Genomic DNA, 21,010 nt, shown 5'->3' on the forward strand with positions numbered 1-21,010 from the left:
GCGACACCAAGCAGCAATCAAAGGAGGCTCGCGCACAAGGCTGGGAGCTGTTGAAAAATGGTGTTATAAAAAAGAAGGAGAAAGAGAGAAAAAAAAGCCGCGCCCGTCTTGAGCCACAGGGACGGGAGGCTTTGCCAAGAAGGTGCAACCACATCCTGACCCTGCCGCCTCTGATGAGGGCATAAGGAGCGCCGGGCATTTTAACAGGGAAGCTGGGGGGACGCATCAAACACTGGGCTGCGTCCGGCACCGCCATCCAGGTCACTGCCAAAGCAGGCGGCCGAGGCCCTTTGAAAGGCCGTCCACCGCTGCTGCGAGAGGGTGGGGGGGGGGGGGGGGGTGGAGGGGCAGAGCGGACGGTGAAGCGCGACTCATGTCGACTTCAGGTTATGCACGCACATGCACACGGCGGAGCGGAGGGCTGGTGAATCAATCATCGCCTCTGGTTCATCATAAATACGGCGCGCTCAACGAGCTGACAGACGTTTCACAATGTCACCGGTGAAAGGCGGCGTGACGCACGGCGCAGTCTGCACGACCTGCTTCCAGACAGAGTGCGAGGTACTTTTCCAGCCCTCGCTTTTCTCGCCGGAGGACTATTTTTTTCCTCCGCCAGAGAGCCCTAATGCCTTGGCCATATGCTGGAAGGGAAGGCGGCTGCCTGCGCGGACAACAGAGCCCAGTGTTGTCGACGCCGCCCGTCTGCCCCCCCCCATTCACCCCTGCAGCTCTCTCCCCAGTAGGGCCACAGACCAGCCTCTGTGAGGGCCACCGACTGCACCGGCGAGACCCGGGCCTGGCCGGACCCCTGCCCCACCACCCCTCCCCCCGCCATAACCCCAACACCTTCCGTTCACATCCACTTCACACTGCCCCTCTCTGTGCTCCCAACCTGCGACCCCGTCCCACCCCCTCCTCCACCGAAAAAAAAAGAAGAAGCCCTGCTCCCCTGGCTGTCTGGCCGCTGCTCAGCGCTCAGGCCGCCACCTACTGACCAGCTGCAGCCAGCGAACGAGGACGCTTCACCCCTTTCATTTAAGAGGAGGGCAAAATGCATGTCAATGCAATAAGAGGTCTTGTGTAAAAAAAAACAAAAAACTAAAATTTTTAAAAAGAAGGAATTAGGATTTCAGGGTGAATAAACAATGAACTGTTGAATGGCAACGACAGAACTGCCAGTCTTTGCTTCACGCCGCACCTTCAGTCTGCCTCAGCTGTCGCGCCGTTTGAAATCCACCACTCGAGATGCTCTGATAATTTTGCAGCAGGGATGCAATTATGCAACATATAATTACAATACCAGAGTCTTCTTACTGTTACTGCACACTTGATTCTTCTTGTTAAACTCACTCAGCAACGTTAAAAGTATTGAGAGTGACATAACTTGCTGAATGTATTCAATGGAGAATTTATTTGTGTGCATGGTTTTAACATGCAGTGTGGCACTTGTTAGGTTGAAGGTTAGGTTGTTGGGTTACACTTTGAAGAAAGTGTAACATGAGTTACATGAGTTACGTGCCACCGGTGGCAATGAGCTTTTATAACAGCCGAGGTTTTGACGCAGTCCAAACTTTTTTATGCTCGGGATGATTTGCCTGACTAAACAATTGTGCGTTGTTTATTTATATCGAATCCAGCCCCTCAACGTAGACGGGGCCAATGAAAACAGCCAGAGTCATCGTCATCGATTAAAATGTAAGCAGCGCCGAGCTCTCGGCGCGTACGCAGAGCACACATTCCTCGACCCGACCTCAAGGCATCATAAAGGGGAAAACGCTCTGACACCGATGCGTGCTTGCACTCGCTGCTCACTGTGTTTGCCTTTGCACAGCATGTGGGGCTGAGGCAGACGAGGCAGAGCCATGAATCACCTTTGTATCACCCACAATGTACGTCAACATGTTGGACAGTCATGCCGGGGGGAGGAAAAACAGAAGCCTTGACAAAAGAGGAAGAGAGAAGCGCCTCACTTCAAACAGACGTCTCTCCACTCTTTGTTGTCGGTGCTGATGAAGACTTAAGTCACTACACAGCTGGTGGCGAAATACACAAGGACCACAAACATCTCAGCTTGGCTTTATATTTAATCAGTTTTAGTATTTTGATTGGGGTAGCAGTGTATTTAGTGGTAAACCAATTTGTTCAATTTAGCATAACGCTTTGAGCTTAAACTAAATGAAAGAAAGAACACAAATGAAAATATTGTTGTTGCTGAACTAAAATTGATGTTTATCAGTGATAAATTCCAAACGCGAGTTGAAAAAATGTCTCTATTCTTCGACAACACTGTAAGCTGACGTGATTTTTATCTTGAGGAAGTTGGCACGAAAACAGTCCGCAATAAAGTTGCTCTCATTGTTACACATCTTACTCTTAAGTGCAGTTTGTGTGAATACTTTCTCCTGAGTTTTTTTTTTCATACAAGACACAGGCCAAGCCAAGACCCTGCCTCACTCTCAGCGAAATCTCATCTCGTCTTTACGTGAACATTTCTCTCCAGGCAACAAACAACAAAAAGGTTCTACGCAAACCGAACCTCAGATAATTCCGTGATAATTATATGAGGGAGGATTTGTAGTTGAAATAAAAAAAAAAAGAAAAGATCAGTCTAAATTACAGGGGAAATTGGGTCCAGCCCCGAAACCCGATCGGCACCCTTTGGCCTTCTCTCACAAACAACCGTCACAACTCATCTGGTCTCTTTACAGTTTATAAGCGCAACACAATCTGGGAAAGAATCAAAACAAAACTGCTCGGACAAAGAGGCGTGCGCGCACACACGCACGCACACACACACACATACACCTCATCAGGGCCTGTTTGACAGCTCCTCTACAATCCACCGTGGAGCTGCGCTGGCACAGGCCAGCTTGAGGGATGGGCCGCAGCGAGGTTTATGACTGTGCTGACGTCAATGACATAACTCAAATACTTAACCAGGCTGCACGCTTCCAGCACTCCGGATCCTCGACTCTGGCATTCAGCCTGGAAATCCTGACATGGACTTCTGCTGCGGAGCAGACTCGCCCAGCGCAGGCCGGAGCGGAGCAGACGGGATTGGTGGAAAGCGACGGGTCAGATGTGCGGCCAGCTGCGGTATCTGTGACCCCATTCCCGCCTACGTTTATTTCAAGAGTGGCAGCACAAGTCATACGTTCCTATGCAGCAGAAAGCAGCAGGAGTCGGTAAATGCACAAAGTGGCCCCGCCGCGCGCACGCAGACTTTGCAAGTAAACTCCTGGAGCAGCAGGGCTGAAACACGTACGACAGGATTCGTCACCAAATACCAGACTGCTGGCGATTAAGACGGATGATTCCATCAGGAGATTCAGCCTGAGATTTATCTTTCATTACTTGTCTTGTGGGATGTTTACAAAGCGTGCTGGAGATAAATGAGTAATGAATACTGTGAGGCGCCACACCCTGAGCTCTTTTACGTACAAGGTCACGTGCCTTCTTCACTTACAGGAAAAAACATTGTCCATGTTTGATCACTGTCACAGTTTAACGATACTGTGAAGTCCGCATTAGAGAGATGTAAGAAGATGTAAGAAGCAGCAAAATAATTTAAACATGCAACAAAGATGCTATTTTTTGTCTTGATGGCCTAAAATGATTCATTCATTCATCCATCCATTCATCTTCTATAGCCGCTTATTCCTATTCAGGGTCACGGGGGTCTGCTGGAGCCTATCCCAGCTGTCTTAGGGCGAAGGCAGGGTGACACCCTGGACAAGTCGCCAGTTCATCGCAGGGCCACATAGAGACAAACAACCATTCACATTCACATGCACACCTACGGACAATTTAGAGTGTTCAATTGACCTCACATGCATGTTTTTGGACTGTGGGAGGAAGCAGGAGAACCCGGAGAGAACCCACGCAGACACAGGGAGAACAAGCAAACTCCACACAGAAAGGTCCCAGGCCCGGGCGGCCTAAAATTATACACAATGTTAAATGTTTCCCTGTTTCTAAGTTTTAATGGTGCCTGAAACAAATCCAAGAAGCAAAAGTGACCTAAACATGAAGGTACTGTACAAACATCATCAGGCATGCACGCTCTCCCAACCCGACCAGATCTCACATCCCCTTCTTTGGTCGAATGACTAACCATGACCCTTGCAGTCTGGACCATCTGTGGCAATGTTCAGCTAGAGACAACCGTTACCAATTAATCATCAATCCCTGCCTGACAAAGACGTCACGATGGCGCGCCGGGCTCCAGGCTTCTATTTGTTTGGCATAGTTCTGAGTGCGAGCCTATAATATCAATCAGTCAGGGAGAGTGAGCTCTTTGTCATACACAGGTTCACAGGCTGCAGCGAAGATGGCTTGTGAGGCGTGAACTGCAAACTCACATGGGGAAAACTACAATCCCCTCAAATTACTGGAATAAGAGCGGCCGAGGGCGTAAACAACCCAGAGTGACGCATTTGGAGCTGATCTTTCACGGACTCCCCACTTTTCAGCTTCTTCTGCACTTCTACCCAGTGAGCGGGGTCACGTTGCTGCTCTTTGTTTATTTAATCTCATCGGACCCGTTCCCCCCACTCGTGCTTCTCACATATCACAACTGATTAAAAACTTGAGGAGTGTGACGTCTCTCTCCTTTGCTGGGTTTCTGTTCTACTCTCTCTCTCTCTCTCTCTCTCTCTCTCTCTCTCTCTCTCAAACAGGAAAAGTCTGTTCTTCTTTTTTCCGGGCAACAAACTAGACAAAAACTAGACAGAAAGCAAGCAAAGGGGAGGATATGAGACAATCTTTCCTTGTAATTATTGTTAATTGTTGTAGTTACGACTCAAACAATTCCTATTATGTAGTAGCAGGTGTGCAATGTGCCCAGTATGATCAGGGACGGGAAACAGACATGTACAGCGGCTGGACCGGAGCGAAAACAGATGCACGAGCGACAAAAATCTGCAGTGGAAGTTCTGCAGAAGTTTCTTCAAACAAACTTAATCTCCTTTGTTTTTCTTGAGTCGCTCTTGATGAAACCCAGCCCTGGAATGGTTTCACTTGTCAGAAATGACTTAGAGAAGGTCAAGGTCTGTGAGAAGTGTGTAGGAGGAAGGACAACAAGAGCCTTACAGTTGTCTTGTATTTTTTCCTGCTGCAGGACGCTCCTCGCAGCCCATCTGTGCTGATAGGAAGTGGAGAGCGCTCGCGTGCACGCTGTGCTGACGTCAATGGGGCCTGAAGAACCAGTGCAGCAGGAACTAATATTCCCACATCCCTCCTCCCTTTTCTTCACCCGCTCGCTCGCTCACTCGCTCCATCTCCTCTGCGTCAACCTCAGTGCGAAACATTTAACGAACTTCTGTGGTTCTCACCTTCCTCCTTGCAGCCTTCCGGCCAGAAAGTCACAACAAAATAGTTTCTGATGTCACAGTTTCCTGGATCTCCAACTGATTGCAGTTTTGATATGCACATGAGACAGGCGGCTTGCACTTTTACTACATTATAATGCGTTTAGCTTGAGATTGAAAGGAAGTTTCTTTTAAAGGAATTGCCGTCCAACAAAAATGACTGTGACTACAAAATCCTCTCCTCAAAATATTGGACATATTTACTCTAAATGTGTACTAAGATGTGTGTTTTGCAAAAGAACGTTTGCGACATTTATGGTTCAATTTAAAATAATAATAATAATAATAATGAACTTCACTGGCTGCCAAGGTCGCTGCATGAAAGTTTAAAATTATATTCATTTTCTGGGCTTGTCTTTAACGCTTTTCTGTATTCTGGTGTTTACTTGTCTTGAGCTCTGGAGAATTGCACAGGCAAGTTGCCCGACGCACCTCTAAAGTGTTTCCACTGTTGTTCATTCTGATGGGTGTGATGAAACTGTGTTTTTATTCTGCGCTGGAAAGCCTTTGTTATGACTCACCTGACAGGCAGACTTTAGTGATAGAAGGCTGATTTGTGGCAGGAGACTTTCTGCAGGGAAAGAGAGAAACAATTCAGCATCTATTAAAACCAGAAGTGCTGATGTGCAACAAATGATTTCACTGTTTTTCCATTGTGTCGAAGTTTTAGCCAGTGTTGCCACAGAATAAACATGAAGCAGGAGCGGTTTCAACAATCTGAAGCGCCAACAGCCCAGAAATTCTAGTTCTCAGTTTTTGTCAGGTGACACCTATTTCTTGCCCGAGGTCCTACTGACTCTGACTGTAAACTGGATGCAAGTGCAGGTACTAACCCTAAGATGTCTGTAAATGGTTTTAGGTAGGACCCACTTTTACTATGACAAAAACACCATTAAATCTAGTGTAGACTTTTACTGCCTCTGCTCCTGCAGTCTACCTCTGCAGTCGTCCCAATAGTAATCACATTTCTGTCTCAGCATTTAAAAACGTTTTTGTTGCATGAGCGCCCCCAAGTGTTGGTTGTTGGCACACCAAAAATAACAGTCAAATTGCACGTTCTGATAAAGCTTTGCAAAACAAGCTCTCAAAATTCAATCTAATACCGTAGACGTAAAATCAAAACTACTTACTTTTGGGATGGACACTGCACGTTTGTTAAGGTCGTGAAGTTGTTCCGAACAGTTCGAAGGCTTGCCAGAACCTTTAGGAAAGCAAAACAAACAAACAAATTAAAACAGGAAATGCCACAAGAGGAATGTTTGCATAGAGCAGTGAAGATGTCCTTAGGTGACCCATCCCACTGATTATCTGATTTAGTTCCACAATAAACACAACTCTCTGGTAAGGCCGGCCATGCTCAGAAATATGTTGTAATAACTGTCGAAACAGTGGCAGCTGCAAACACCATGGTTCAATGTGATGAGTAGCATGAGTCTGTGCAGATCAAGTCACAGCCAAAAACCCAAGCAGGAAAATTTAACTTGGGGACAGTGGTTAGTGCTGCCGCCTCACAGCAAGAAGGCTTTGGGTTCGATTCTGGTTCTTGGACTTTTCTTTTTGCAGTTTGCATGTTCTCCCTGTGTCTGCGTGGGTTCTCCAGCTTCCTCCCACAGTCTAAAAACATGCATGTGCGGTGAATTGGGAACTTTGAACTAACCACAGGTGTTTGTGTGTGAGTGTGAATGGCTGTCTGTCCTTGTTTGTCTCTATGTGGCCCTGCGATGACCTGGCGACTTGTCCAGGGTGTCACCCTGCCTTCGCCCTATGACAGCTGGGAGAGGCTCCAGCAGACCCCCGTGACCCTGAGCTCAGGAAGAAGCAGGTATTGAAAATGGACGGATGGATAGTAAAAAAAAAAAAAAAAAAAAAGTACAATAGTGTAAAAAATTACTTCAATGCCTGCTTTGACCACTCAATCAGGTCAGAAAGACTTGCCATGTCTTTGCTGATATATGTTCCATTGAAGAGTTCTCACCTGTGCAAATGGAGTGACTATCAAGTCCTCGCCATGCCTGGAATGAAACAGGTAGATCTGCTGAGCACAGTCTCAGTGGGGAAAAAATACTTGGTCAACATCTCTTAATGATGCATTCGACTTACAGTTCCCCAAAAATGGAGGAATTTCGAGACAAGGACTTGGGCGAGAGGTCGTAGTCGCTGTCAGAGCGGTACAGGAAGGACTCGCGGCGTTGGCCGTGAGCTGCCTGGTTGGGATGCAGGACCAGACCAGAACCTGGGGACGCCTGCGGGTCTGAGGGGCTGCAGCACAATGAGGGGCCATTCTCCACTTCAAAACTAGGAGAAAGGAAGAGGGGTTATCCTTTGGTTTTATTACACAGTAACGTACTATACATTCCATATTCAAACAATTTTCCATTTTAAGTTGTCAACACAAACTCCAGATGCAGCCTCACAAAACTTAGTAGTTCTCCAGAATAAATTGCACATTTATTTAGTCCTCTGTTTGCAGTTTCCAGCAAAAAGGCTGTGTTTTCATGGCTTGCTGGACCATCACAAGTTTGAAAGGCAAAAACAATACGAGCACAAGAAGAGAGCCAACAGCTGACAGTTATCACTGACACTGGCACCAGCAGAAGTAAAGGATGGACTTTAGTACTCTCTGAGGAGTTTACTGACAGGCCAGATTTTGCAAAGTGAATTTTGCATCATTTGGAGCATTCAGTGCCGCCACTAAATAATGACCAGCACAACATGTTCACACGTAGTATCCAGGAAGGAGCTGGTCGCATAAATCCTCAGATGATGACGCAGCTGCCATTCATGGAGTCTGGTGTGGTGCTCATTAAATAAGCACGCTTGGCTGCTCTGTGAGGAGGAGGTGGGCTGCTGTTTATTGTGAACTGAGTAATAAAATGTAATGTTGTCTGTGGCAGTAAAGCTCAATCATCACTCACATAGAAGGTGTTTCTCTCTTTACCATGCTGAGAAGCACACTTTAAAAATACAGAATGGGTGTGAGAACGTACAAAGACTTTTGGAGGTCCAGCAAGTACAATTTTTAAATCTGGCAATAACTTTTTATTTTTATTTTATGCTTTTAAAAATGCATCTTCATTACCAGGATCAGCACTTCTCAAAAAGAAAATGAAACATGCAAATGCAAACAAATCAATACATTCCAAACCAAATGAGAGGCAACTTTGCAGTCTGCTCCCAAACCACTATATTAGCTCATACCACAGTGAACCCACCACACTAGCGCATGCAGATATAATCTGTTTGTCACCAGAGACTGAGTGCAGGAGGAGAGGAAAGGCTATTGTGTAACTGGATGATCAGGTCGGAGGGATGGTTCGGAGATGAAAGGTCAAAGAGTCAGACCCCAGCAGGAAGAACAGATGGTGAGAATCTCGGTGGAAAAACTCCCACCGAGACAGTTTAGTTGGGATAAAATGTACACAAACGTTAAATTCTGTTTCTGGCACTGACACTACTTCATGCAAATCTCAGAGTAAAGTGGTTGCAGTCACTCATCTTAAAGCTTCCACTGCCCGCTACGAGCGAATGAATAAATGAATAAGTAAATATATTTTTTAATGGACTGACTTTTCCAAAGGTCATGCCAACATTTTCCCAACTCGGTAATTCCTCCAACATGTGGGATTAAGCGGGGCACACATCCTACCGAGACACGCTCAGTCCCACACCTCTGGCTGGGATTAACGTGAAATGTGCAGACTGATTATAAACATGACAGAGTGTTAAACGTCATCCATGCAGCGCTTTGCGTCATCCAAATCCCAACTTCAAAACATAGCAGTTTTCCCAGCAAGAGAAAACTAATCTCTTAATCTGACATGGACATGAGGCCACTAAACAGTACAGTATGTGTTGAGGCACACAGTCCCTGAAGCATGGAAAAATAGAGAAAGAAAAGTCTTGAGCAATCAGCGTTGAAGGTTTTGTTTTTGTTTAAAACGACATTTCATTTCACATTGCAATCAATTAGAAATGCAACGCTTTAAGGATAGAGTGTGAAGTAAAGAGGAGAGACTGACGAAACAGCTCAAAAAAGTTCCAGAGCGGCAGATCAGATCAACCACGCAGCAGAAAAACAGAGAAATAAATTTTTAAAAAATCACCTCGGCGCCGAGAGGTGTGCGCTACTGACCGCATCCTCGCTGAAGTCAAAGTGTCCAGCTCTGCACCTGGGGGACCTCCGCGGCATTCTTCTCTCCCTTTGTCATCAAGCAACAAAAAGGCATTGAGTCCGCTCCCTCGCACACACGCACTCGCACTCACAGACCGTCTTTCCGCGCAGCGACGGGCCTCGCGCTGCAGCACCGCAGGCTTTGGCAGCAGATCTGGGCTGCAGGCGCTCGCAGTCGCTCTGTTTATCTGACCGTCTGTCCCCTTTCCCTCTATACTAAAGCAGAGCAGATTAGGCTGTGCGCTCATCGTCAGCATCGTCATCATCATCCTCATCCTACTATCATCCCGCCCCTCACTTGGCTACCTATGATGGCCCAAGTAACTCCAGAGTTCAGTGTGAAAATAGTGATGAGGAAGGAATGCCATATTTTACATTTATTAGCCAGATGCTCCTAAATGAGTCCATGTCACAGTTCAACCTTCCCTCAGGCTTTTAGATCTGTTCACTGCAATGATAGTTCTTGCAACTGATATTATTGCTACATTTACAGACAGTGTGTAAATATTACAATTCTATTTTAAAAGCCTGCAAAAAGGACAAAAGAAAGACCCAGTTGAGAGAGAAAAGCCTCCCTGTAAATGTGTCTGGTAGAGTAAACACTGCAGGATGAGGCACTCACTGTTATCTTAACTATAGTTCTGGTACTCAACATTTTGTTCTAATTCAGGCAGCAGATTGTTTGCATGACTTTACATCTGTCCATGACTGCGCTGGAATTGATCCAGACTGGGAGACTGGGTGAGATTTAACAAAGTGAAAAGAGCCAGAGCACCATGATAATCTGTGAGTGGAACACAGACAGAGACGAACCTTCTATAAATATGTATCTTAAACATAATACATCAAAATCTAACAAACACTCAATAGAGAAAACATTGAATAATGTTAATAAAGGGCAATAATGTAAATGTACTGAGCCACAATATTTTTCTTGAGCTCACTGGTGACTTTGCTCACGCCGGCCCAGTTTGTCCGCCTCAATATTTCAACTATAGAAACATTTTCTGATGAAACAATGTTGTCATCTCTCTCTCAACACAAAAAAGAGGCGGGCGAGTGGAGAACGTGCCCAGAAAATACAATTTATTCATTAGTGCCACAAAATGTTTTAACTCTGCTGCTGTGTCAATGTCTTCACATAAATAAAATATCTTATATTTTTTGTGTTACTTTCAAGACCTAAAACAGGTCACGTCAAAGTCATCTCAGACTGTGAAGCCATCCATGAAGCTCTTTTGTGGTTTTTGGGTAAACTCAACCTGACTGCAGACATTCTGGAAACTATCATCTCTTGCCTCTTGATGTGTTTCTGCCGCTGTATTCCAATGTTTTCATTTATCACTCTGGTATATTCCAACTCAGTCTGAAAAAGGGCCATTTTGACAGCTTGAAATAAACTCCTGCTGACGGTCTGTGTGACTTAAATAAATTCCAAATGACTGCGTGGTTCTTCATCACCATAAATGGCTGAAGATGAAGATGACGCTGCAAAATTGGCTACTGGTTACGTTCAAACAGGGTCTTTCCATCCACAAACACATCCAACATGATTTCACCAGCACCACCATCTGCTTGAGAAAGCATCATTTTCTAAATAGAAGTAATGGCAGAGGAGCTGCATCAGTGTGCCCCCTCCAAATTGTTTTGTTTTATTTCTGGGCAAACAGGGCAATGGAAGAATAGTTGCCTTAAAAAGTTGTAGCAGCTGAAGACACAGACACTATCAGGGCCATTTCCATTTCAGAAACCAGCCGCTGTTCATCCAACAACAACAACATCAAAACTGAATATTCCTTTCATGGATGTACTTTCACAACTCCCCCTATGTAAATGTAAGTTCAAATCCAAAACTGGGACTTCAATACATCATCTATGTGTTAGCAAATGCGTGCAATATATAAATATAGATTTGTTTTAACTAGATCCTTTAGCTACATTAATACAACCGTCAGCTTTAAAGCCCAGTGGAGCAGACTTTGACCAAAGAGTCTGATGAAAGAGACAGACAGCCTGCAATCATCTCCAAAATAGTGGCTCAAAGAAAACAGAGGATGTGTGGGACATTAATAGTCAACAATGTAAAGTAGTAGTTATCATGGGTGGGGGGGGGCACAGACATATTACTATTAATGCAGCCATGGGGGAAAAAAGTAATGTGGTGGCTCAAAACAAATTATGAAACCAAACAAAAACAAAAAAGTACAAGCCTCCGACCTTAGTCAGAATAATTTGAAACAACACACCAGATTATCCTGGTGAAGTTGAACATTCAACAAAAAGACCTTCCGCTGTAGGGAAGTCAATCAACGCGCAGACCTGATTGTCTGTTGTTGTCTGAAGCCGTACCTGTCGGGGTCGGCCTCCGTGATGTTGATACGAGGCAGGGAGGAAATAGGCAGACTGGTGGGTCTGGTGGCGGCCACTTCAGGGTCTTCATCAGGCGACAGAGGTTTGCTCCGGTCCTTCTCCTTTTCTCCCTGTCGCCACGATAGCGGAGGAAGCTGCAAGTTGCCAGAAAATCGCCGGTGGACTTTGCACAGCTCCACGCCGAGGGTACTGCCTGTGCAAGCCTGTTCCACCGGGGGGTCCAGTGTCTCCTGCTAGTAAGTAGAAACATAAAGAGGAACAATAATAATAACACATTGTGAGGCATCTTTTAATCATCTTTTAAGTTTTATGTTTCCTATAGAGAAGATTCAAAGTGAGCAAATGGGAAGAATTTGTAGCATCTAGTCTGTGTAGTATGTGTTCTTCCTATAGTGATGAATGGAGCCTTAGATAATAATCCATACAATGAAAAAAAAACCTGTCTCTTTAGCCCTCTGTTTAAGGCTTTCACAAAAACATTGGGTTTTAGTTTCCGTTGACCTGTTTCAAAGGAATTTAAAAACAAAGCAGCTGCAAGGGCGGAACCGTCATGTAGGTTTGGATTGAAGCTGACTTCAGTGTTCTCCCAACACTTAAACTGACAAACAGCAATCTGAAAAAGACTTTTCTCTATAAATTGTCTATTTAATGTGTCTGACAGAGTCTGAGGGTTCTGTAAAGAACCAGTGGCCGTAAATAAGCCCGGACACGGTGGGAGCAGAAGCAGGCTGCCGGCGCTCAATCTGCATATGCATCACTCTTCACTGTGCTCACCTTGCATGCAAATGAACAAAGGGGGTTACGAGACGCAGCGCTGCTAGAGCAGAGAATCATACAATCCCTCGGTTGCAGCTAGATGTAGTTTGTGTACGTAGACGGGAGGACTGCATACACAAACGTACACAAACTTCCCTCAAGAAAACTGATCAGTCCTTTAGACAGATTTCTACCGGCACTGCTACACAGCGCACCTGTGGATTCATTCACATAAATCAGTCACTGGGTGCTCGTGTCTCACATTTAATAGCTGAAGATTTCAGTGCACTCCAGTGGACAAACCATGGAATGGCAATGCTGCGTGACTCAAGCGTCAATCATTTTGTATCACTGAGCTGACACTTTGGAAGCAATGATGAAGAGACACAGAGTGAAAACATGCAGCGAAGACATCTTCCTTGATGTGATCTAAAACGCACACACACACACACACGGAAAATTGAATTCATATTTGACGGCACTTAAATCTTCACTCATTAAACTGTTGCATTTATCGCACCAAGACAAGCACTATGTTTTAAGTCAAAATTGGCTCTTTGTCAGGGACACAGGGATCCTCCCTGAAATGTTGAAATTACAGGGGCACCGGCTCTGATGAAAGGGGAGGGCGAGAGAAGGAAGACAGGGTGGTGTCAAATGAGCATGGGGACTAGCAGTAACGTAGCATTAAAAAGAGAAAACACCGGGAATGAGGAAATGATGATGACCCCTTTCCAGGTCAAACGACAAAAAGCAAATGCAGGGAGGCAGCGGGAGGTGTGACTGAAGAGAAGAGAATGCAGGTTAGGGGGCAGAAGAAAGGGAAAGTTTGTCGATGAGAGTGGGGGAAAAAAAACGAGGGCGCCGGGAGTCTGTCTTCCTTTTCAGTTGTCTGTAAATCCAGCTATTTCACTCCTCCTTCCAGGAAACGGCACGGCTCCGACAGACTGCACCTCCCCCTCCCAGTAAGAAAAGGGAGAAAATGACATCTAGCAAAACATGAATCAGTTCGGATGAGTCTGTGTGAGTGGAAGCAGGATGCACATCACATCTAAATAGGGCCCTGTCAATACGTCTCCGCCGTATCGCCGTTACATAGTGCGCTGCCTAATTATTCATCAACTGTGAATCGACTGAGCCTCTGACAACACGTCGACATGCAATTCTATCTCTCCATTGATCTCGTCTCCGCGGTCCAATTGCGACTGTGGAAAGGAAACGCTGCAGCACCGGCGGACGCCTGTACTTCACGGAAGCCAGAGAGACGATAGGAGTCACTTTCGCATAAACACTGGGGGAGTGGCGGGGGGGGTAGCTCGGGCTAATCATATATGCTGCAGCATGGTCTTAAAAGGTAAGGAGCAGAGATGAAAGTTAGACTGGCGAGTGTGAGGGGGAGGAGGTGCAGCGCCGGTGTCAAACAGGGGCAAGAGTGGCTGTTTGGCTCCATGAAGATGAAAGGGCTCCTCCTTGGCCACGGAGCCTCCACAATCTCAGCATTTCCCTGGGTTGCTTCCAAAAAGCCTTTCTGAAGGACGCAGTACAAATGAGGCGGCTTTAGGAAGCGAGCACCAGCTGCCTGGCGTCTTCATAGAGCGCCTGAATTATTGAATCCAGGAATCAAAGGAGGGTATAACAAAAAAAAAAAAAAGTCAGAGGCGGTTTTAATTATTGAGAAGTTATAGAAACCTAAAGGGGGGCAGACGGAGGTGAATAAAAAGAGACTTTATGTCTGTTTTTGTCTTTCATGTGAATCACTGTGCAGTATCTTTATCTAAAATCATCATTTTTAGGAATCACTGTACTTTTGCAATAAGGGCAACTGCACGCAGAGCTGCAATGTTTTCAAACAGGGCAGCGGGGGAAAAAAACTTTGAGTTCCAGATGGACAAGGCCAAAAGTCATTGATGTGTCATATCGGCCTGGTCGTAAACACCAGCGGCAGGGAGAAGAAGCAGACGGGCTTCTCGGAGAGACCTGTCCTCCTCCCTCTTGTCCATGTTTCCATTCAGCGCTCCCGATGTTTCCTTCTGTGGGCTGTGCTCAGCATCTTCTCCGCACTCTTCCTGCACTCTTCCTGCTCTCTGCCTTCTCTCTAAACTCCACAGCCGCTCGTCCACCGCTCATCTTGGTGGAGCTTGTCACTGTAACTTACACATCCTCCCCCCTGTCTGCTCCACCAGACGCACCACCTCGCTCCCTGTGCCGTGTCCTGCCGGATGGCGGTCTGTTGTGTACAGTGCAGTCATCTGCTTATGAGTCACTCGCCAGCATGCACAGAGCGATGCCTCTTGTGCACGTGGGGCGAGCTGCAGCCTCCGTCGCTCTGGATGCAAGTGTTTGAAAATCTACTGCAAATGTTCTGACCGCGGCGGCGGCGGGGCGACGACTCGGGAAGAAAGAAGCAGGGTGACGTCACACCTCATGCGTGGATGGCTTCATGTTGCTCAGATGGCTGTGTTGGAAAAATCAATACTTACATCGTCTGGTGGGACTGCCTGCGCACTGCTGCTCTTCTTCATCCTGAGGAATGTTGGGCCAGACTTTGGCTCTCCGCCTCCGATCGTCTCCGCCCTGAACGCAGCTCCCGGCTCCCACCGACCAGCCTCACCGCTCTGCCTGCAAGAGGAAGCAGAGGGAGTCAAAGCTGGAGGCATCCGCTCCCCAAAAGTTGGTTTGCAGCTCGCAGCTCGCAGCACGTCCACAGGACCCGCCAGACATGCGCTGTCGCCGTGGCGCGGTCACGCAGTCACTGTGTGTGCGGCAGTCTACCTGGTGTGGCATGATATGACTTTCAACAAGAAATACAGGCATTACCAGGACAGTTTAACCGCCTCAGCAGTGACAGGCTCAAAGAAGTTGGCGTGGAAGCGTCCACGTCCAAGGACAAAAAAAAACAAAAAACACTTCAGTGTTTCAGACTTCAAGCCTCTTTTCACAGTAAGAATAGATATGTGGTTGGGAAAATTTGTCATAAATGCCAAAACATCATTTAACACCTTCATTTTCAGCCTTTCTGTAAAAGTAATTTCTTTCATTTCAATATATAGTATATATGTAAGCATTTAACTGTTTTGAAAAGTTTTATTTTAAAGAATGGGCCAGCTAAAAAAAAAAGCTCAAATATTTCCCATTTTAAATGCGCTTAAAGTAAATGTTAAATGTTGTGAAAATTAATTAATACAAGTGCAGAGTTTCTTCTTCATATTTACAAAAAAAACAAAACAAGAGTCAACAGTCAGACATAAGTGACTCATTTACACCACGACAACCAGTCAGTGCGTTCCACGTCGTCCCCACTGATCATCCCGGGTACTTCTCCCAAGCCACCGTGTCCTGGTGTTAGTCAGGACTGCTGCTGCTGCTGCTGCTGCTGCTGCTGCTGAAGCTGACACCTTCTGGTTGCTGCTCAGTCAAGTAGCGTGACGGTGTCTCAGCTGCTCAGGCAGGACGGCCCTGTTTGCAGATTGACACACTAGCGTCCACCCCAGAGGCTCCCTGCAGCTCTCGCTGATTGAAGTGAAATGACAGCAGATCACGCATGTGTTGTTGGGAGCACGGAAAGAATAACCCCTTCAGCTTCTGGTTCAGATCTCCGCGGGAGGGTTTTTATTTCAATAATGCATGAGGGGGCACAGACGTGCTCGAGATGTGTTCCACCACAACAACACTCAAATGCCCACTTCACTGTGGACGGGCTGGAAGACTATGGGTAAGATTAGTCAAGGCACTTCATCAAAATCCAAATGTCACGATGTTAATGTTGGCTGCACAGTCTGAGCTTCACATTAGGTCTGCCCAGTAAATGAATTCACTCCCATCCGGTAGCCAATATTATATTTAAATGTCAGGGTTAAACCGATTTCCTGAAGACAGATTGAAAGTAAGCCAGTTACAGTCAATTCTGGAGGGTCTGCATCGATTATATATCCGAGCTTGTCTGCCCACAAACTCTGGGCATCAACTCACCAGTGCAGCTTTACAATTTCCACAGAGGAAGTACAGCCAACTGTTTATAACAGGAACTTAACAAGTATCATATCATCTTGGTAATAGGTGGAGTAGTTGAGTAGTGAAACATTCACTTTCAAAACCCCTGCTGTTTGGTGTTGCCGTGGTGTGAGCTGTCCCCGAGGACGAATGAATAAAATAATGCATTTTGGAGCTGTGATGTGAAAACATATGAAATTGTTGCCTAAGGTTGGCGTACTGTCTCAGCGTCATACGAGTCCAGGCGTAACGCAGAGGTCTCGTTGATGCTTTGCGATAAATAATGTAGGGAGAATGCAGAAAACCTGCAGCTGAAACACACCACGGCGCAAAAAAGCAGCGAGGGTAAGTCATCCTGCAATTTTTTTAAGCTTTGAGTCTAAGAGGCCCAATTATTAAGAGAGGCCCAGACTGTCCTTGGGGAGGACTGTGCAGTAACCAAAAGAATCGATGAGCCACAGCTGAACTGGCTGAACTGCATTTTCGGAACAAGCGGTCCAGGAAGATGTCAGACTCTTCGTTTTAAATGGGTCTGATTCTGTGCTCCAATTTTTTTCAACACTGCAGCACATTAACAATTGCAAGGACGGTACTCTGTGTTACCAGCGTAGCTCAGTCAAACAGTTGGTTTCAGTGTTGGATTAGAAACACACTGCATTAGTGAAAACCTCAACATTTATAAGGTTACAGATCAACTACACAGACACTTCATCTTTGCTGAATTTAATATATGTGATGGACAGTTGGAAGCATCGTCTATTTCACTAAAGTAAAAACTACGAAGAGCCCATAATAAACAGTCTTTATCACCTCCAATTTTCAATGTTCACAAACTCAGTAGTAAAAACTACTCATTTCCTTTGGGTCTTTTCAGGGATCACGATGGTGAATCACCTGCCTGCGTCTAACTCTATCCTCTCTGCATCCTTCAAAGGGAAACAGTATTCATTACTGAAAAAATATATATTTCCAGCGGGTCGATCAAGACAATATAATTGCCATCAGCCTTTCAGTGAGCGAAGGTCAACAGTTTGTCTGAACATGAAAGGCATGAAAGAGCCACAGACTCCGAGGAACAATTAAACCTAAACAAAAAGACAACGAACCTCACTGCGCAAAAAGATCGAAGAGATGCTCCCAGTTCAAGCTTCAAATGACCTCTTATCTTTAGTGTCACTACAGTAATCCCCATGGTGACAGGCTGCTCCTCTACAAATACTTGCTAGCTCATGTGAAGAACAGCATGTGGTGTGCGAGAAGGCGATTGTGACACAATTTTACAATGTGCAAGATCCACTGGTTTCAATTTCTAGATTTTTATATCACGCTGTTGCTATATTTACTCAGTAGTAATACTCATAAGTCGGACATTTGGGCCTGACTAATGATGATGACGTCTACACGGCGAACTTGTGCGGTGGCTCTTTGTGTGGCGCTCGACAATGACGGCTGATTTGAACACACAGCTGGCAGCCATGAGAAAATGTTCCTATTTGACTGGTCAATATATCTCGCAGCAAGCCGCGCAGTGCGAGTGCAGACACAAAGGTGGCTTTTGTGGCTACAGACGTCATTTGCGGAACAGCGTTAATTTTACATTAACTATCCCACAGTCCAACAGTGGGAGCTTTCAAACTCTGCCACCACAGTGACGATTAACTGCGCATCAATGGTGGCCGCTTATCGCCGGCCGCAGCACTGACACTACCCGCCTAAAGAAGGAACCATTAGGGGAGAACTTACCCGGCTGCAATCCAGTGGGCTGTGTGAGGAAACAAAACAGTCTAGGTTTTTATGTAAGACTTCAGACACTTTGCATCACACAGTGAGTGAAAAGCAGAAGTAAGCAACAGTAGCATGACACTGTTGGAAAAAAGAGCAGAAAATCCAGTCTGACTGTTAGGCCTGCCCACATTTATTAAATGCCACTGACAACACACCTACTTTATTAACACCTTAACAGTCTTAACAAAAAGTGTGTGCACTGGTGACATAGCTCATCTCATTTAAGGAGAGGAAATCCTGAAAACATTGTACCAAGTCTAAAGTGTGGAGACAGATACAGATGGAGCCGTTTGTCGAGCTGAAGTTTTGAGAAGAGCGAGGACTGAGAGGAGCGCGTTGAGGAGGCAAAGGAAACAACAAGACAGTTTGTCAGAGCTGAAGGGTGACATCACTTGTGGAGGCACCAGAGTGGAAATCTACTCTCCCACTTGTGTAAGACTTAAAGACAATGACTGAAGGAGACTGACTCTTGGCAACCTGCTGCCAATAATCTGCACATCAGTGCATCATCAATTATCTTGTAATTCATTTTGGAATAAAATATTTCCATTGTAAATGTTTTAAGTAAAGCTCATAATTAAAAATATGAGCTACTCATGAGGGAAAGCTCACATTTTCAAGTTTTAAATGAGACACTTCTGACTGATTTGTTACTGACCATGACAATATATGTTCACATGGGAATCATTAATTGGCTCTACCCAGTAATTCTAGGTCACAAGAGCGTGTCTAACTTGTTTGGCTGCCGCATTAAGCAACTGTTCAGTTAGGCTTGCAGAAAGCCATCCCTATTAAATGTCAGAGCAGACCGAGGCTGCAGTCGCAAACTCATAAAATGGGTTTAAAACTGAACAACGACTAATAAGGTCTGATTATCCACCTCTAATGAAGATAAACTACATCTCAAACCTGTAATAATGACATTTAAATTGCGGCCTCTATTACGCGGCCAACCATAATGTACCCTTATCCACGCCCGGTCATTTTCAACATTAGTCCCAGGTGCTCTGACGTCTTTGTTTTGTCTCGACACAAATGAATGTTTAATTTCTCCAACCCATTCAACACAACAGAGACCAATCAGCTCATTTAGGTGACACTGACAAAAATGAGAGATAGACAGCAAAGTGTGAACACATGAGAACTGTGACTGTGGATGAGTCAGTGTTAGCCTGGTGAACGAGGCCGGTAATTAAGAAGCAGTGCCATTCTGTCAAACTCAGTCACCCACACGCACATAGACTAATTACTGCACGGTGGTCAAGTTGGTTCTTTTCATCATTAGGCAAAACTTTCCACCATCAGTCACGTGCATGTAAGCTTTGTGCATGCATCGTCAGGAATGACTTGGAAGGTATAGAGGTAACAGAAGGCTTGGCAGAGTCGGCCATCATGAGAGGCACAGAGGCAACCTAGCGTGTGTCACCGGTTGGCAACCTCCATATCAGCATGGCTCAAATGTTTTCGATAGCAAAAAAGAAAAAAAAACGACAGGACTGAATTGGTGAGCATCTTACGCCTCAATAAACAAATTGATCTGAGCCTATTCACACAGAGCAGCTACAGTACATCCTGCTTGGTGACGGAGGAAGCATGACAGACCAAGATTTACCATACTTGCCACCTCCTGTTCACGACCAAAGTACACTCAATAGTTAGTAGTCAAACAAAAGGTTGTTAATAATTCATCTTTATCATTTATTCAAATGTACCGATCCAAAAAAGAAAAAAACCTCTTGAACCCACAGAACAAGCAAGGCACATGGGACAGTTGAAGAATTCTTTTGATTGTAGTATTTCCTTTGTGGTAAGGCACATGGTACTCCCAGTATAGTCCCTTTCTCTATAGTCTCAATGCAGAGCATTCATTTACATTGGAAAACAAAACAAGTAAAGATCGCAATTAAATACGACATCATTTAACCTAAACGTGTGAAGAGTATTCTAACTGACAGAGGTGGTATCAAAATAATTATGATATCCAGCAAAATATAAATTAGTGAGTTAAAATGTCTCTAGGCAAATACTACACTTTATGACCAGACTGGACACTTAATATAAGACTGATTTTACTGATCTGTTTGTTGGAATTTGGGATTTTCGAAGAATAATAACAACACTGCTATCTAGTGGTTCAGGGTTTGAACAAAGCACAAAATAATCTTTTCTCACAAGTGTTGCTTCTGTCAGTGGTGACATTCATTCTTGAAACTTCCACAAAACACTACACGTATATTCTCAGTATCTGCATTCAATCTAAAGGGTACTACTGAATCACAGTTTCCAGTCACTTACGCAGTGTGCAGATGTAAATGGTAGCATGACTTCATCAGAAGCCATGCTAGTAAGTTAAGAAAAGGCAAAGTGGCCACATCGACAGAAAAACCCCAAATCAACCGTTAAGTGAGTCATCTGCCTGGTTGCTACCGCCTTTTTGACAAGAAGCTGCATGTATGAGCCCTGTTGTTTGAGGACCGACTGGAGATAACTGGGCAGTCAGACTTCATGTCGCATGACCAGGGGCACAGAAACATCAAGAACTAAGCTCAAAAGAAAAGATGAAGGGGAT

At 45.3% G+C, this 21,010-nt stretch overlaps 1 protein-coding gene across 4 annotated transcripts in view; it reads right to left on the bottom strand.

Moving 5' to 3' along the window:
* The window catches only part of LOC142884839 (3',5'-cyclic-AMP phosphodiesterase 4B-like), a 40,015-nt gene that overhangs the window by 17,617 nt on the left and 1,388 nt on the right, over window positions 1–21,010 (bottom strand). For 2 of the 4 annotated variants that reach the window (XM_076020775.1, XM_076020779.1), the window contains exons 2-8: window positions 15,147–15,285; window positions 11,890–12,143; window positions 9,473–9,568; window positions 7,470–7,664; window positions 7,345–7,381; window positions 6,500–6,570; window positions 5,891–5,940 (exon numbers count right to left, since the gene is read on the bottom strand). In XM_076020775.1, coding sequence (XP_075876890.1) covers window positions 5,891–5,940; window positions 6,500–6,570; window positions 7,345–7,381; window positions 7,470–7,664; window positions 9,473–9,568; window positions 11,890–12,143; window positions 15,147–15,285 — 842 coding nt within the window. The remainder of the gene's footprint in view (window positions 1–5,890; window positions 5,941–6,499; window positions 6,571–7,344; window positions 7,382–7,469; window positions 7,665–9,472; window positions 9,569–11,889; window positions 12,144–15,146; window positions 15,286–21,010) is intronic. The other 2 variants (XM_076020776.1, XM_076020778.1) reach the window with 2 other exon arrangements.

This window comes from Nelusetta ayraudi, unplaced genomic scaffold (genome assembly GCF_046127955.1).
Source record: "Nelusetta ayraudi isolate G7.1 ecotype Tasmania unplaced genomic scaffold, CSIRO-AGI_Nayr_v1 ptg000011l, whole genome shotgun sequence".
In the NCBI taxonomy this organism is placed as follows: Eukaryota; Metazoa; Chordata; class Actinopteri; order Tetraodontiformes; family Monacanthidae; genus Nelusetta; species Nelusetta ayraudi.